This window comes from Panonychus citri, unplaced genomic scaffold, assembly GCF_014898815.1.
Source record: "Panonychus citri isolate SS breed McGregor unplaced genomic scaffold, ASM1489881v1 Contig00011, whole genome shotgun sequence".
Taxonomy (NCBI): domain Eukaryota; kingdom Metazoa; phylum Arthropoda; class Arachnida; order Trombidiformes; family Tetranychidae; genus Panonychus; species Panonychus citri.
This window is the reverse complement of record NW_026515416.1, coordinates 236454-252136: the sequence shown is the minus strand read 5'-3', so window position 1 is coordinate 252136 and position 15683 is coordinate 236454. Positions and strand designations below refer to the sequence as shown.

General features: G+C 33.8%; 2 protein-coding genes across 14 annotated transcripts in view; one reads left to right on the top strand and one right to left on the bottom strand.

Annotated features, from left to right (window-relative positions):
- Nucleotides 1-3325: 3325 nt before the first annotated feature.
- Nucleotides 3326-5888, bottom strand: LOC128390127 (uncharacterized). Its single transcript, XM_053349807.1, has 2 exons — nucleotides 5506-5888; nucleotides 3326-5416 (listed from the first exon to the last, which is right to left on the bottom strand). Exons 1-2 carry the CDS (start codon nucleotides 5632-5634, stop codon nucleotides 4286-4288), a joined length of 1260 nt encoding a protein of 419 aa, XP_053205782.1. The 5' UTR covers nucleotides 5635-5888; the 3' UTR covers nucleotides 3326-4285.
- Nucleotides 5889-5944: 56 nt separating this feature from the next.
- LOC128390045 (hemicentin-2-like) overlaps nucleotides 5945-15683 on the top strand; it is a 31657-nt gene continuing 21918 nt past the window's right edge. For 10 of the 13 annotated variants that reach the window (XM_053349779.1, XM_053349770.1, XM_053349752.1 and 7 more), the window contains exons 1-6: nucleotides 5945-7038; nucleotides 10474-10848; nucleotides 11351-11471; nucleotides 11795-11991; nucleotides 12454-12795; nucleotides 14761-15270. In XM_053349779.1, coding sequence (XP_053205754.1) covers nucleotides 6312-7038; nucleotides 10474-10848; nucleotides 11351-11471; nucleotides 11795-11991; nucleotides 12454-12795; nucleotides 14761-15270 — 2272 coding nt within the window. In that variant the 5' untranslated portion in view covers nucleotides 5945-6311. The remainder of the gene's footprint in view (nucleotides 7039-10473; nucleotides 10849-11350; nucleotides 11472-11794; nucleotides 11992-12453; nucleotides 12796-14760; nucleotides 15271-15683) is intronic. The other 3 variants (XM_053349786.1, XM_053349757.1, XM_053349794.1) reach the window with 2 other exon arrangements.

Below are 15683 nucleotides of genomic sequence, written 5' to 3'. Positions count from 1 at the left end.
ATTGTGTTCTGATTAGTCTAAAAGACCCATCAGGTTTCGGGAGTCTCGTTCCGCCACTGATTTTCAATTCTTTAGGTATGGATCCATTCCTGAAGATCTTATCAATAGCTTTAACTATTAGCGCCTCATTTTTCCTCTTGAAGTTGTTCCATTCTCCCATTGTAAAGTCGTCGGCCAGACCTGATGAGTTGTTTGCAACGCTTCTCCTACACCAGAGTTTTTCATTTTCGTTTAGCCCAGGGAATCTGTTATGCATCACAATTTCGTCAATTTGCCTACGTTCGTAGATCATGCGCTGGTTGATTCTTTCGAGTGCGGAGTCGACGTTTTCGTACCGGAAGATGAGATGCGAGTATTTACGCCAAAAGACTTTCGTGTCCATGTTTAGGTTTAACAGTTGCTTTAGGCTGCGATATTTATTCAGTTTCCATGAATTGAATATTTTCTCATCTATATCATCAAGGCCGCATTTCGTCTCAGCCCTTTCAAGTCTGCGCTGTTTTCGGTTTTTCTCGCCATCCCAACCATTAAATCTTCTCTTCCTTGAGCTCGATGGTGCCAAGATTATTTCTCTTATACCATTTTCTCCTCTGGCAACTTTGATTGTTTTGAAGAGACATTGTGCTCTGATTATCGGCTTATGTCTAATTTTCGTTAATATCTCGACCCTTAATAGGCAGTGATCTGAGAGGTTCTGGTAGTGTTTCACCTCAGAGTCCACTGTTACAAATCCGAAGTTTGCGAGAAGACAGTCCAGGCTTGATTTGTTTATTCTTCCTCTTCTTGTGTAATGGTTTTCGTCTATTTTTATTAGCGATTCAAATTGTCGGTCTTCCAATGTTGCTACCAGGGTGTCGCAGGAGAGTTGAACCTCAGATGTTCTTTCTTTGCGTGGTTCGTAGCTCCATAATCGACCCTCTACATTTAGGTCGCCACCAATCACGATCGGTATTTTGTTGTCGAATTTGCATATCGTCTCTGTTAGCAGCTTGAGCGTTTCTGTTTCATATGGAGGATTGTATACTGAGATCACCCAGAATCTCTCACAATGGACTTGCATAAGTGCCATGAGCAGATTATCGTTCAGGCGGATGACTTTCACAATTTGTACATCATTACCATGAAGTATTGCGACTCTTCCGGCTGTGGTTGCTTGTTCGTCATGTTCTTTGGATAGAATACTGTTGGTAATCTCGCTGATGATACCAATGCAACTCGATCTGTTTTCTATCCATTTTTTGCATTTCAGGTAAGTGTTGAGTCTTCTGTTTACATTGAGCTGAAACAGTTCGATTTTCATTTCTAAGGAAATTTTATTTGAACACTGTAAATGATTACAACTTTTCTTTCTTCATAAGTTTATTAAGGTTAAGCATGGAACGTTCTGGTTATTTGTTCGGGTAGACTGGGTAATTGGGTACATTTGTTAAGGGAGAGATTTTGTTTTGAGGAACATATTCGAGAGGAGAACTTTTATAATGACGGTGGAAGAGAAAATGATGGTAGTGGTGTCTTAAGCTGGTTGGTTGTTGGTTAGTTCATTGTATTCGGGATGGTCTTATTGGTTTTATGCTCCATCCTGTTGTTCTATTTTCGAGGGTCGATGGTTGACGATAGTAGTCGTAAAAAGTTGAAGGTTCCAAAGTGACCATTTACATAGTCTGTGCACAATTGTTGCCAATATGTGCACGAAGGGTGGTTGCTCGGATGTTCACTTTGGCGTCCCATTGTTTTGCAGGTTCTGCATTCTGGGGTTTCTCGACAGGAGACCGTATATCCATGGTGTGGCCTGTTACAAACGGAGCACAATGGGTTACTTGAGCACGGATGTTGTTCATCTGGCCTTAAGATGAGAAAATGGCATCTCAAACACTGAGTATGACCAACATTGTCCACTACCTCGGCACGTGCATCGTTTTCAAGTGTAAATTGCCATCGATTACGAATGATTAGATCCCTTTCATTAGTACGGAAGGTCAGACAATTGTAAGTGGGAATAACTGGTTGGATATAGCTAGCAGTTAAGCTTCTAAAACCGATGTTCTCGACCAGGTCTCCCACGATTGTTTCAACTGGAACTTGTTCACCTTGGTAGAGTAAGAGGTAACTTGGCAGTTTCATAGCTGCAGTTATAACCACATCCCCACAATTCGGCTGACTATGGATGGCTTGTTCAAGGTTAAACGCTTTTGTTTTCAGTACAAGGAAAGTGAGCTCAAGGTTATCTTCGATGATGTTGATTTTTGATTGTATCCAGCTGCTTATATTGTCATTCTCCATGATGAGAGTTGCAATCATCAATAATTGTGACATTGACGAGAACTTAACGCTTGTTTCCTGCAGGGCAAGTGACGAGTTCATGGGTCTTATCATAAAGTGCAGTGTTTGAGGTCGACCTCTCATAAATCCATCATCTTCTCTTGCTATTGCCACGGCGTCACTGATAGTCATCTCTGTAGTCCAATGGTTCACATATGCTGATTAATCACTAGAGAAAGATATACTGTAATTGTTAGAATTAGAATTGATGGGAGAAGAAAAGAACGATTATTCAGTTTAAATTGTCACGGAGAGGATTAGTTTGAGGGAGGAAAATAGGATAGCAATGCTTTCGGTTAATTTGATTTCAAAGCGTTGCTATGGTCAACATGCTTTTATCCCTACGGGGTGTCAACCATCCTATCAATTAGAGTCGACATCTGGTGTTTTATTGTTTCAGCCGCTGTTTCAATGTATCTTTCTCCAATTGTTGTTGGGTCAATTGTTGGTACACCAAAAAGTATTAGCCCCTTAAGACCTTTACGTTTAATTATCTTTTGTTTTTCACCATTGTCGTATTTGTCTAGGGTCAATAGTGCTCTGGCCGTTTCCACATCTGGTAAATCATAAAGCTGGTGACATATTCCATCTAATTGGATTGTATTGCCAAAGGAGGCATTAAGCAAGTTTCTCCAGGTTTTCTTGATTACCATTAGGACCACCGTTTCTTCGTTGTTCTTTAGGGTTTGTATATCAACAATTTCTTCTTCATCCACTTGATAAATGGCACAGAGTTTCAATTTAATTCTCCTCGTTTCCCTTGTAATTAGTTGTCCTGAGAACCATACCATTACTTTCGAAGCGTCTTTACCATCCAGGAGATTGACACCGCTATTCAAGAGGCACTTCATCGATTCTTCCATTCTTTTTAGTATATTCACAAGATTCAATTTGAAGGTAATTCTGGGCTTATAATAACTGATTTAGAGTTTTCTGATCGGTAAGTTGGTGAAGTAAACAAAACTGATATAGATTTGAGTTTTTATTTTCTTTATGTTCTCTAGCCCTCTAGTGGAGGAGTTGTTACTTCTTGTTGCTATGTATGTCATTGAGTTGCATAAGGATGTTGGTGTCGTGTCGTCAACCACTCAGCCGACCAGAGTAATTATCGTGCCAGTGACTAATGCTGAGACTTATAAGTTTAAGAGTGTGGTACAGCAGATATTAAATGACGCCGTGTTTGGAACAAGTGGTAATTCGGCTACTGACATTAAGCCGATCGTTTTAAGGGGTCACAGATGCGTGCGAGTATTGTTGAATGATCATGATGAACGATTCACTTCTTTTATCCTTACACTATTGCGAAGTCATGGTTTTCAACCCAGGGCGGCAGAGCTTTTGTCACCTACCCTGAAGTATCTGGTTCCAGTCGGCTTACCCGGGGGAGCTGAGCAGTTATTTGAGTTTCTTAAAGACAGTGTAGACGGAGCCTTTCGAGTGCGGAACGTAACTCGTGGCAGTCGCTTTACCGCTGTGATTGTCGAGGTACCAGCTTCGTATCGTCAAGGTCTCACCTCCCCAGTGTTGAACTTGGCTGGGTATAACATTGAGTTCTATGATTGTTTTTCGATTCGTTATTGCGATTTCTGTTCTCAGTTAGGCCATACTGTGAAGAATTGTCATAGTGCATCCCGTTGTTCACAGTGCGGACAAGGGCACGTCACATTGAAGTGTCCCTACAGTGAGAGGAGATCTGATTGGTGTTGTTTTAGATGTGGAGCCATCGGTCACTCCGCTATTTCGATAAGATGTCCAATTTTTTCAAAAGTTCTTCAACAACAAGTGCAGAAGTTCAGTTGCAGCTATCAGAGTCTTTTTTTGCCAAGGCGCAACTTATACTAATGGTTCAGTTTGTGTTCAGTAAAATGAGTAAGTTATCTCGTCGAAAAAAGATTAAAGTCAATCGTCGTTTTATTCTGTAATCATTTTATTAATTCAAGAAAACAATTGTATCTCTTACAACTTATTAGTAAAAGTTTTCCAAGAAGAGATTTGTGTATTGGTGGTTTATTTTTTCCATTTCATTTTGTAGTTTTATCAGCAGTAATGGGCATTCATGGCAGAAAGCGGAGTGGCCTTTCTTCTTGCAGTTGGGACACTTCCAGTCACTTTTCAGTGTAATCTCGCATTTCCCCGGATGTGCCTCACCACAGTATCCACACGAGCGCTTGTATTTGCAGTTTGTAGCTCTGTGATTCCACTGCGAGCAGTTAAGGCAAACAATCAAGTTTAATCGATCGAAGATCTCTTCTTTTTGGTAGCCAACTGAGATTTTGCCACCAAGCCTCTCAATTTCATTTCTCAATGTGGAGTTTATTGATAGTGTGATCTTGTATTTTCCCTCTCTCAGGGTCGTTGTACTTTGCCATTTGATTTCGTGTTTGTCAGCCCACCGATTATAGCGCTTCAGTTTCAACATCCACGCCGCAGCGTTTGATTCGGAGATTTCGTTGGAAGTGATGAAGCATATCTTGGGGTCTCTCAAATTTGGTATTAGTACTTGCCAATTGTCCTTCTTGATGGATTGTAATTCCTGCATTAATACTTTCCTCGCTTCTTCGGTCTCTAAAATTATCTTTATACCATTTTGCTGCGGTATGATTTTCTCAATAAGGAGATGATTTTCGCCGCTTTCTTCATATATCTCTGAGAAGGTTTTCTTTGTGGTGAAGCCGTCAAGTTTAGTTGAATCATTTTTATCGTTAATCTGCACTATTATTGATGGTTTGATTGGTAGATTCGTGACATCCAACCAATTTTTGGGCTTCGCTGTTTTGGTTCGATAGCTCAGGAAGATGTTTTGACCTTCGCGATCTCTTATAGTAACTTTGGCAGGGTCTATTAAGTTGACCTCAGTGGTACTTTTATGCTTTGTATTAGCTTTGTGGCCACTTTGTTTGAGGAAGAGCGAAAGGAGTGACAGATCTTCATTACCAATGTCTTGGTGTGGCGTTATCTCGAGATAATGTCGTAGCATTTCAAGAGTTTCCGTTATGGTGATCGGGTCAAGTGACTTCGACCATTCCCGAAAGATTTGGTCCTCATCGACATCAAGTCTCTTGAGAGAGGCCATCAATTGTTCAAAGGTTATGCCCGTCTGTTAGTTTCCAAAAGGAAAAACCCATTATTTTAGGCATTTAGCCCCAATTGTAATCGGAAATAAATTGTTTTGAGAATTAAGCTTACCTCTTCTTCTTCATTTTCACTGTCGTATGTCACATTGGATTTTTTCTGCACAGGTCCTGAGGCAAGTAGTTTGTCCAGTTCATTTGACCGTTTTTTCCCTTTTTTGGGTGATCTTTTTGTATTATCCATTACAAGAATTGAACGATGAACCGATGTGAACGAAATGAAAAAAAAAACACAAGAAAATCTCGTTACCGCTGCAACATTTACACACCAACTGAGTACTTTCTGACTTTAACGCTTTAGCTCTGTTTCTTTGGGCGCTAAAGCTCAGCTTAAGCTTACAGTAAATTCATCCCCCTTCTCATCTTTATCTTCATCATTAATTTCATCCTCATCCTCATCTTCCCAAACCTGAATTCACGCATGTGAATGGATGATAATGATGACAACATGCGCAAAAGATGCAGAGTGTTGTGAAAAAATATCTTCCCTCCGCCAGTTGAACATTGAGAGTGAAACATAACACAACACAGCCAAAGGGGATTTGATCATCACAACTCCTACATCATCTTAAGATCCTCATCTTTTTTTCAAAACTCTTGAAAATAACTTTTTTCTGTATGATAATCTCACCTTTGCATCGGAAGTGAATCATTTTTGTATCTCTTTTTTTTTTGATACTAATCCAGTGTTTGGATTAATTTTTTTTCTCATTCTAATTTTGATTGTTTGATTGTCAACATTGAATATTATCATCATCGTCCTCGTCATCGTCAAGTGTCAAAGACGGAATGATGATGATGCTTTAGCATTTTCTCTCATGGTGTTCATTTTGATAAGTTTATTTGATAATTTCCAGGAAAATGATTATATCAGCTGATTGTCCTCATCTAACTATTGACCATCATCATCATCACTCTCATCATAATGGTGAGTTGATACAACGACAAAATCCCAAATGGATAACTGGATCAAAATTAGAAATGACAAATGAACAACATCAAGAACAACAATCAATTAAATTAAAGTGTAATTACCATTGGAAATCAGTTAATCAATATAATTGGATAAATAATTGTTATTATAATAATATAAGTTTACTTGTTATCATATTTTTATTTCTATGGTCAATTAATTGTCCAGTTAATGGTCAAACAATTGATTCAAGTGATTCAGTTTTACTTCCCGTTACAATCCCAACCATTAAAGGCCTTGTAGGTGATAAAGTTTCGATACCATGTAACATTAACACAGCCGATTGTGGTGAAGTTTATTTTGTCGCTTGGACCAAGAATAAAGTTCTAGATGAAAATTCTGAAACTTGGTCTCGAGTTTACATGTACAGTGAGAGTATAAATAAACCCTTAAGTGAGCTATCCAATCGAGCAGTTTTTCAAGTTTCATCCTTATCTCCATCATCAGCATCCTCATCCTCATCTACATCATCCGCCTCTCAAGAAGAGGGTGGTGGAGGTAATTTGCTCATAGAAAAACTTAAACTGACCGATGAGGCTTATTATAAATGTGATGTTACCTACATTTCAGTTGGAAAGTGCCCTTCCTTAACTTACATTCACCTTGAAATTTTGGGTAAGTCTCATTTACCTTTTCTATTGAGGTAAATTTCAGGTACCGACCCACAGTTAAACCACAATCAACCATAATATTTATAATAATCAAAAAGATGATGATAATAATTAGTCTACATCCTGGTCCATCTTCATCTTCATCTTCATCTTTTTATCCTTTGCTTTGGTTAATCATTTATATCAATTATATTCTTGTCATTGTTTACTGATATTTAATATCCTTTGACAATTTCTGTTGATTGTGATTGCAATTAGTTGATTTTTTTAAGATTATATTAATCCTCATGTTTGATATTCTCAGTTTAATTGAATTATTATCTTGTTAGTGATATTTATTATATGAAATAAGAAATTAATTTTAGAACTTTTTTTTCATTATCTCTTTTCTGTTTAATTGTGTAATTTATCATTCAGATGATTGATTCAATTAGCATATCAAGTTTAATTGCTGCTCGTTATTTGTATTAATACATTTACTGTGTCACAATCTTACTTGATTATCTTAATTGATTTGATGATGATTATGATGATGATAGTGAATCAATTTAAGTTTTTCTTTATATTTTCTGTTGATATTATTATAGTTAATTGAATATGAATGATAATTAACATGATGTTGATTACAAATGAATGATAATGTGACATTTTGATGTTAATCATAATGTTATCATATTAATCATAACAACAATAACATGAGGATGAAACTAAATTAAATAGCCAAACCTTTTATAATAAACATTATCATCTCCATCATCATATTTACCTGTTATTAATTCATAGTCTAACCTTAATTTTATTTCATCCTCATCATCTTGAGATTAGGAAAATAATGATGATAATTTGATTCCTCAGAATAAGAATCAGAATTGATGAAAAAAAAAATCTCAATTCTTAATGAGAAGTAGATTGGAAATTGAGTAAACTTTTTCTCGTCTCATATTTGTATTAATAATAATAGTTTTTCATCATTCTCCATCATCATGATATTCATGGAGATCTCATTTCAGTTTTAATTGAATTAATTCCAAAGAAAGTAAAAGAGATAATCAATTCTGTAAATTTCGAGCTCAATTGACTTGAATATCTTCCGGTTCCACCCTGAAAATCTCATCAAGTTAAGAGATAAAAGAAAATAATTACCTGAGGTATAAAAAACTTTCTCTCCCTTAAGAATTATGTTGATTTACCTTTGAATCTATGAAGTTGGAATCAATTGATTGGTAATTATTCAAAGAGAGAGAGAGAGAGAGAGATAAATTTTCCATGCGAATCATTGGAATCATGAAGAAGATTCCTTGAGATCTGAGCATCATCATGTTTATCTTGAAATAGCTTTTTAATTATCTTGATAATATGAAGATAAAGTTTCATCTTGCAAGAGCTAATTCTCAATTCTCTAAGTGTTTATCATTTTTACCGCATCAATTTTTTCTTATCCTTCTTCATGTCAATCCTACAATCAATTTGCATCCTCATCTTGTGTTATACTTTAATGTCAACTTGAAAGAGTAAGAAAATATCTCTCATGATGATGATGACATAGATGGAGAGATGATGAGGATGAAAATTGAGTTGACTGATGTATTTAGAAGCTAAAATTATGTAAACTCTTTTTCCTCTTTTTTAAATCATCCTCATCATCTCTAATCAAACCATTCGATTGAATCCATTTCCTCATAGAGGAAGAGCTTATCATCCTCATCCTCATCTTCATCCTCATTATTGGCAACCTAATCAATGTTTACTTATTTACTACTATTTGTTTTGTCATCATGATGAAAACAAAATTTCAAAAAAATTATTCCAATTCAATATTATATCAAAAGCATCGAGTTGATATAAAAAAACAAAATATCTATTGGCATCATTTATCATCTCTATCATCCCTATCATCATCCTATGGCTCATCCCTTTTATTTTTTGCATCACTAACCTACTTTTGGCTTTTGCTTGATTGTTGTTATTGTTGTCGTTGATTAAAAGACGGTAATATAACCATGATGATGATGATGGAGATGGTGAGATGATGTGGTTGCCAAAACAAAAAGTTCTGTCTCTGAATTTGAACCTCTTTGGTGTCAATGTTTCTTAAACCAGTGGAAGAAAATGAAACACTTGAACTCTCTCTCTCTCTCTCTCTCTCTCTCTCTCTCTCTCTCTCTCTCTCTCTTCATTCATCCTCATCTTCATGAGGATGACATGAAGATCTCGTACTGTGATTACATGTTACATTTATATTCCTCTGTTTGTATTTATCTGATTTAGAACAAAAAATTCTTGTATCATGTCCTCGATTTCCCATGACGATGAAAATTGAAGAAGAGAGAAAAAGTATATAAAAAAAAGTTCTAAAAACGTGATAACATGAAAGTTATTCCTTGTGACACTCACTGATTGTCGGAGAAATAGATTTGCACCATATAAAACAACAATTTAAAAGAGAACAGCAATTTATCAATTGTTACAATTTCATCGTTCGCAATTATATTCATACAATTTTACAAGTAATTTAAACGATTTGAATTTCTGTTAATCTCATCAGCTGTGAATCAACATGAAACTAAATTATCATGAGCAACAATTTACAATCATCATTGATTAACTTACACAACATCACAGCATTTAACTGTCAATGATACAGTTTGATTATCTTAATTATGTTTTATTCATCATTATGATTACTCATTTTGAGAGAGAGAGAAAAGCTTTCACTATGTCTGAATACATGCAGAGATGAAGATGAAATTTATCATCCACCATCTTCATCTTGAAATTGACAAGGTAAATCAAAGTTAGTAAACAATCAACAACAATCATGTAAATACATTGAAACATAAATGATAATCTTAATCCTCTTACAATAAATGATATTAATACTCTAAATGTAATTGAATTACTGACCACTCACTTTTTTCTGACTTGAATTGGTCAATCATTAAATTATAATTTACCTTGAGCCACATAATTAACTTGGAAATTAATTCCAATTGATTTGCAATGAATTTGATTCTTGTAAATTGTCCAGAGAAAAAGTTAATTAACTGGTCAACTTGAAATGGTTTCAGATTCTGATATTGGTCATCATAATTATGAGAATTGATGTTTTTCACTAGATAATTATGATTACTTTATATTTACATTGATTGTTGAGGATTAATTAAAGTAAATTGTATCTTAATCATGAAGCTTGTTAGTTGATCAAACAGAGTGGGCAGTGGATCAAATTAAGCCACTTAATCATCATATAAATTAAAGGTTAATCTTGTTAATCTCAAATTTTTTTTCCATCTAATTTCTGATTAATCTTAAATCGTAATGATTATGTTTAAATCATCTTGAGACACTGTGGGTCTCCCCTGAGAGATACAATTGATTTAATTGTAACTAATATTTGAATCTAATCTTAATTTTGTTGATTTGTTTAATTGTGATTAAGCTGCACCATCAAGGGCGTTAATCTCATTCAGTGATAGTCAAGGTAATCCAAGTAAATCAATTGAAACTTCAAGTAACATTGGACCATTTAAAGAGGGGGAAGAGGTTAAATTGACCTGTGGAGTGACCGGTGGTAAACCTTTACCTAAACTTGAATGGTGGTCAGTTAAAAGTTCATCAGGTGATAATTTGAATAATAAAATTATTTTATCTGCATCACCTTTGGGTCAAATGGATAATAGTTCAACCAGTCTTGCCTTGATTAAAAAAATTGACCGTAGTGACCTTAATAGGAGATTATATTGTCATGTGTCCCATGAATCAATTGAACCGGACGATTATAAATATGATTCATTTGTAGATGTTGATGTTTATGGTAAGTAAATTTACTTTTCATCATTTCCGTTTCCGTTTGCAGGTTAATAAATTTTTCATTCTGCTTAATTTTCCTCAAGAAAATGTTATTTACAACTTTGATTACAAACCTTAAATAATAATTGAAATTAGATTATGATCAATATTAATGATAATATCTCCTTGATTGAGATTAATCATTTAATCAGGTAATCTTAATTGTAGACACACCTAAAGTTTAAATCATGATTATCATTGATTACTAATCAATTGATTAAGATCAATTTCATTTGAAATCAAATTCAAGGTGAAAAATTGTTTCCCTCTAATAATTTAAATTCATTTCGATTGTTGTAATCAATTGATTTCCCGCTCCCAATTTTCACTTTCCTTTTCCTCTCTCTCTCTCTCTCTTTTCCACCCCCTACACTGACCACACCTAAACACCTTTAAACGACAGTTAATCATAATGATTGACAAGTTAAATAAATTAATTGTTATCAACTTTAATTAATTGTTTTCAGTTGGTGCTTTAAATGTTTACATTGTTGGACCAATTGATGAAGTTAAGGAAAATGATTTAATTACAATTAAATGTATTGCAACTGCAAGTCGACCTCATGTTAATATTGAATGGTTCAATGGGTGAGTATTTTTAATTGTGACAATTAAGCAAAAAAAAAACATTAATCAACTTTCACGAGAGCAACATGATAAACCACATGAAGACAATTAATCATAATCAACAAACAATCAATCAATCAATTGTTACGTTGATATTATTTTCATTTAAATCAACAAAAGTTCAACAAGAGAATAGCTATTAATATCTAATGGTGAATTTACATCATGTTAGAACTTTTTGTTTCAAGTTCGAAAGTATAAAAGTTTTTCGAAAAGTTTTTTTCTTTCCTAAACCTTTCTTTTTTGTAACTTTATTAAATTTTTCAATTTCTTTTCTCTATCAGAACTATGCCTATGTCGAATGTTAAAATTTCGGAGGAAATTTATGAAGATAAAGATTCTAATGATGGTACAAAACGAACGGAGTCCATCATGGAATTTTATATAACCCGATATGACCATTTATCGACAATCGAGTGTCGAGCAATTAATCCTGCCATGAATGAACCAATTAAGGCTACAATTCAATTCAAAGTCCTATGTAAGTTTATCGAGGTGGAATAAATTTCCAAACCAAGTGATAACAATTGAAGAATAATAATTATTTTGATTTGCCTCCATTGATTAAACACCGAGAATTTAATTTAATGCAAACCATCAATCAAATACTTTTTAATCAACTCACCATTAGTGAAAGTTAATTAACTTGAACATTCCGAAGATTTTTTTTTCTCTTATTCTGTTAATCATGAATCTAATATCTCTCTCCATGAAGAGGAAAATGAGAGAAATTAATTGAAAATATTGAAAGAGAAAATGATTGGATAAAATTCTGAGAATTCTGAGAAAAAAATACTTTTCTTATCAAAAGAAATAGAAAAGTTCTCAACTATTATAACCTAACATCTTAGAATTTTTCTTTTTATTCTAAGGCTTCGATTAATTACTAATTACAGAAAAAAAGAATTATCAATATTTGAACTTTTTCTCGTCGAACTTTCAGATTCACCGACCATTGTAATGGAACCTGAGAATGGCCTTAAACTACAAGAGAATCAAGAATCTATCAACATCTATTGTACTTATAACTCGAATCCGATTGAATTGAAACGAAATGAGACTCGTTGGTACAAAGATAACGAAGAGATCGATATCGAGGCATCGGAGGGCCGATATTTGAACATTTTCTCCGGTTACCCGATACTTTCGATAGTAAATGTGACCCGTGAACACTCAGGTACATATTATTGTTCAGTAGAAAACGAAATTGGTTCGACTAAGGCCAAAAACGGAGTCCGTTTAAACATCATTTACCGTCCAACGGTTGTATTCAGAATCTATCCCGGTAAGTTGATTAAAATTTCCTGTTGATTCATCATCTAATCATTAAGCTAATACAACAATTAATGTTGATATTGTCATAATCACTTGATTGTGTTTACATATCAACAATCAACTGAACCATTGATGTTATTAACAATCAGCTGAGTCAATAGTTAAATGTATCAATTAATTTGATCATTAAATGATTCATTTGAAGATAATCATTTGTTGTGATGATTAGTAAATTAACTTGATCACTTTTTGATTACAATTTAATTGAAAACTGTATGAGTGAACTGAATTTAGAATTAGTTTGATTGTTGTGAAACTTTTTGTTTGTTACAATTAATTGTTTCTAGAAAAAATAATTGGATTGAGTTTAAATTGCACAAAGATTCAGATTGATTCAGGATTCAATTGATTCTGACAACGATTCTGAATAACAATTTATTCACCTGAAATTGAAATGATATATTATTGAGATAATGTGATTATTTTTTTGTTACCATGATGATTTTATGTACGTTTTCATGAGGCCAAAGATTCATTTCCATGAGTTGAACATGATACCATTTAAGTTGAATTGAGACACTTGAGATTAAAGCTCATGGTAGGAACTTTTGTCTAACATGATGATTGAAATGGATCTCAGAACTTTTTTTTTGTCAGGGAAGAATAGAATTTTCCAAAAAAAAATTCCAACCGAAATAAACATTTTCTGAAAAAAGTTCTGAATTTAATTTCTCAGGTTAAGAATAAATTTCAACATGAGAAAAGGTGATGACTCTGACTTGGAATCGTTAACATTGAGAATTGAACTTTATCGACAATTCCAAATGATAACTAGTTACCATTGACACTGAATCTCTTCTAACTATCATCATGTAAACAATGAAATTGCTGAATAAACAGAATTCTGTAAGATAATGAAGATTATCAAGAAGTTTATCATGAAATAGAAAAAGTTTTAAGGTAAAAATCGAAAGGAAGTTTTTTCTATTGTTTTCTTTTTCTTCTAAATTTAGAATAAACTTGAAAATGTGTTTACTTATTGAATAAAATTCAGTCATTCAGGAAATACATTCAATCATCATGAAGAAGATGATTCATCTCAATAATCATGGAAATGAAGAAAGCAAAAGAATGAAAGTAAATAGAAAGAGAAGAAATTTTTTATTTCTCTTTTTTTACTCTTCTCATTCTTCTGGGTGAGATGATATCATGAGATAAACTCTCTGAATTTTCAAGTTTCAATGGTGATTCAGGATAGAAATCAGAGATTCTGAGCAATCCCCTGAACTTGTTATGATAACAACAACAACAACAACAATTGTAATAACATATTAGCTTGATACTGATGAACAACAATAGACTAAAGAAACTGGTTCCAACAGAATTCTGAACTTTTTACCCTGAATTTTACCATGAATGAGCCAAGGAAATTTCTTAAGTAATAAAAAACCCGAAATTTGAACAATTTATCTTCTCTTACCTGTTAAAATCCTTTATTAGTTTATTCATCAATCTATTACCTGAACAATGATCATAATAGAAGGTGTAATTTCAATTGGTTGATGTTGGAAAAAAATTTCAGGGTAGAAACTGAAAAATTCAGTAACAATATTATTACTTTTATTGAAACTTTATTTGCTTTTATGTAACAGGGGAGGATCATGTTGGGTGGGTGGTGAATTCTTGAGGGTGGGTAGAGTGTTTTGTTACTATTATTATTCATTGAATTGAATAAACAATCATGATGATGATCGATGATTAAAGTTGAGTTTAAAACGAGAATCAGTTCAATTTTTTGCCCTTTTGGTTTGTTGAAATTGAATCAGGGAAATTTCAATTTAAAAGTAATCATAAATTCAATGATGATGCTAATCCATGCGAAGTTGATATAAGTTTTGATTGAATTTTAAAAATGGTTCTCTGAATTTTCATCGTTTCTATTTCCGCTTTCTGGTGATATTTTTTTTTCTCTCAGATGTAAGTGGCAATATGATGATAAAAGAGGGAGATGATATTCAATTACTATGTGACCTGGAAGATGGGAATCCGTCCAATGTATCAAAAGTCCGCTGGATTAGGACAACATCCGAGGGAAATGAGGTGATTATCAATGAAACCACACAGAATGAGATTGTCTGGTTATCGGTGGACAAGTCACTTTCCGGAAACTATTCATGTTCAGCGTTAAACGATGCTGGTTGGTCTGAGTTATCAAATAAACTTGAACTTGATGTTAAATTTTTACCTTCACGGGCACAAGTTCAGCAAATTAACGGTAATCATCCGGTTAAAGGTGAACCATTGATTCTTGAATGTATTGTCCACTCTCTGGGATGGCCAATAGCCACTGAATACCTCTGGGAACATGATGGTATTCATTTGGTTGATTCAACTGAATCCATTCTCAATATAACCAATGTTACCCTGTCCACTCGTGGTAATTATTCATGTGCAGCCATCAGCTCGGCAGGATTAGGAGCTAAAGGTAATTATCAGAATAATATTGATTCAAGAAACTGATGAATATCATTTTTCATGGAACAAAAATTTCACTTATTTCCGGGTTTCTCTTTGAACATTTGTATCTCCTTCAGAGATAGAAATCAATAGAAGACAAAAAATTCATTACTTTCTGATTGAAATAATATGTAAAATAAGGGAGAGGTTAAGGAAGTATTTTCATGGCTGAATACAGAAAAAAGTTCTGAGTGAAAGTTTTCTCTCCATGAACTTATGGATAACCAATTTTTTTCTCATGCAAATTGAAATTTCATATCATTGGTTTTGAATTACGCTTGAATTTAGGTTTTGTTTTTCGTTTAAACTTTTAATATTTTCATCTCTGTTTACATGTGAAATTAAATAGCCTCAGGCTATCAGATGATTCAAGAAGATTAT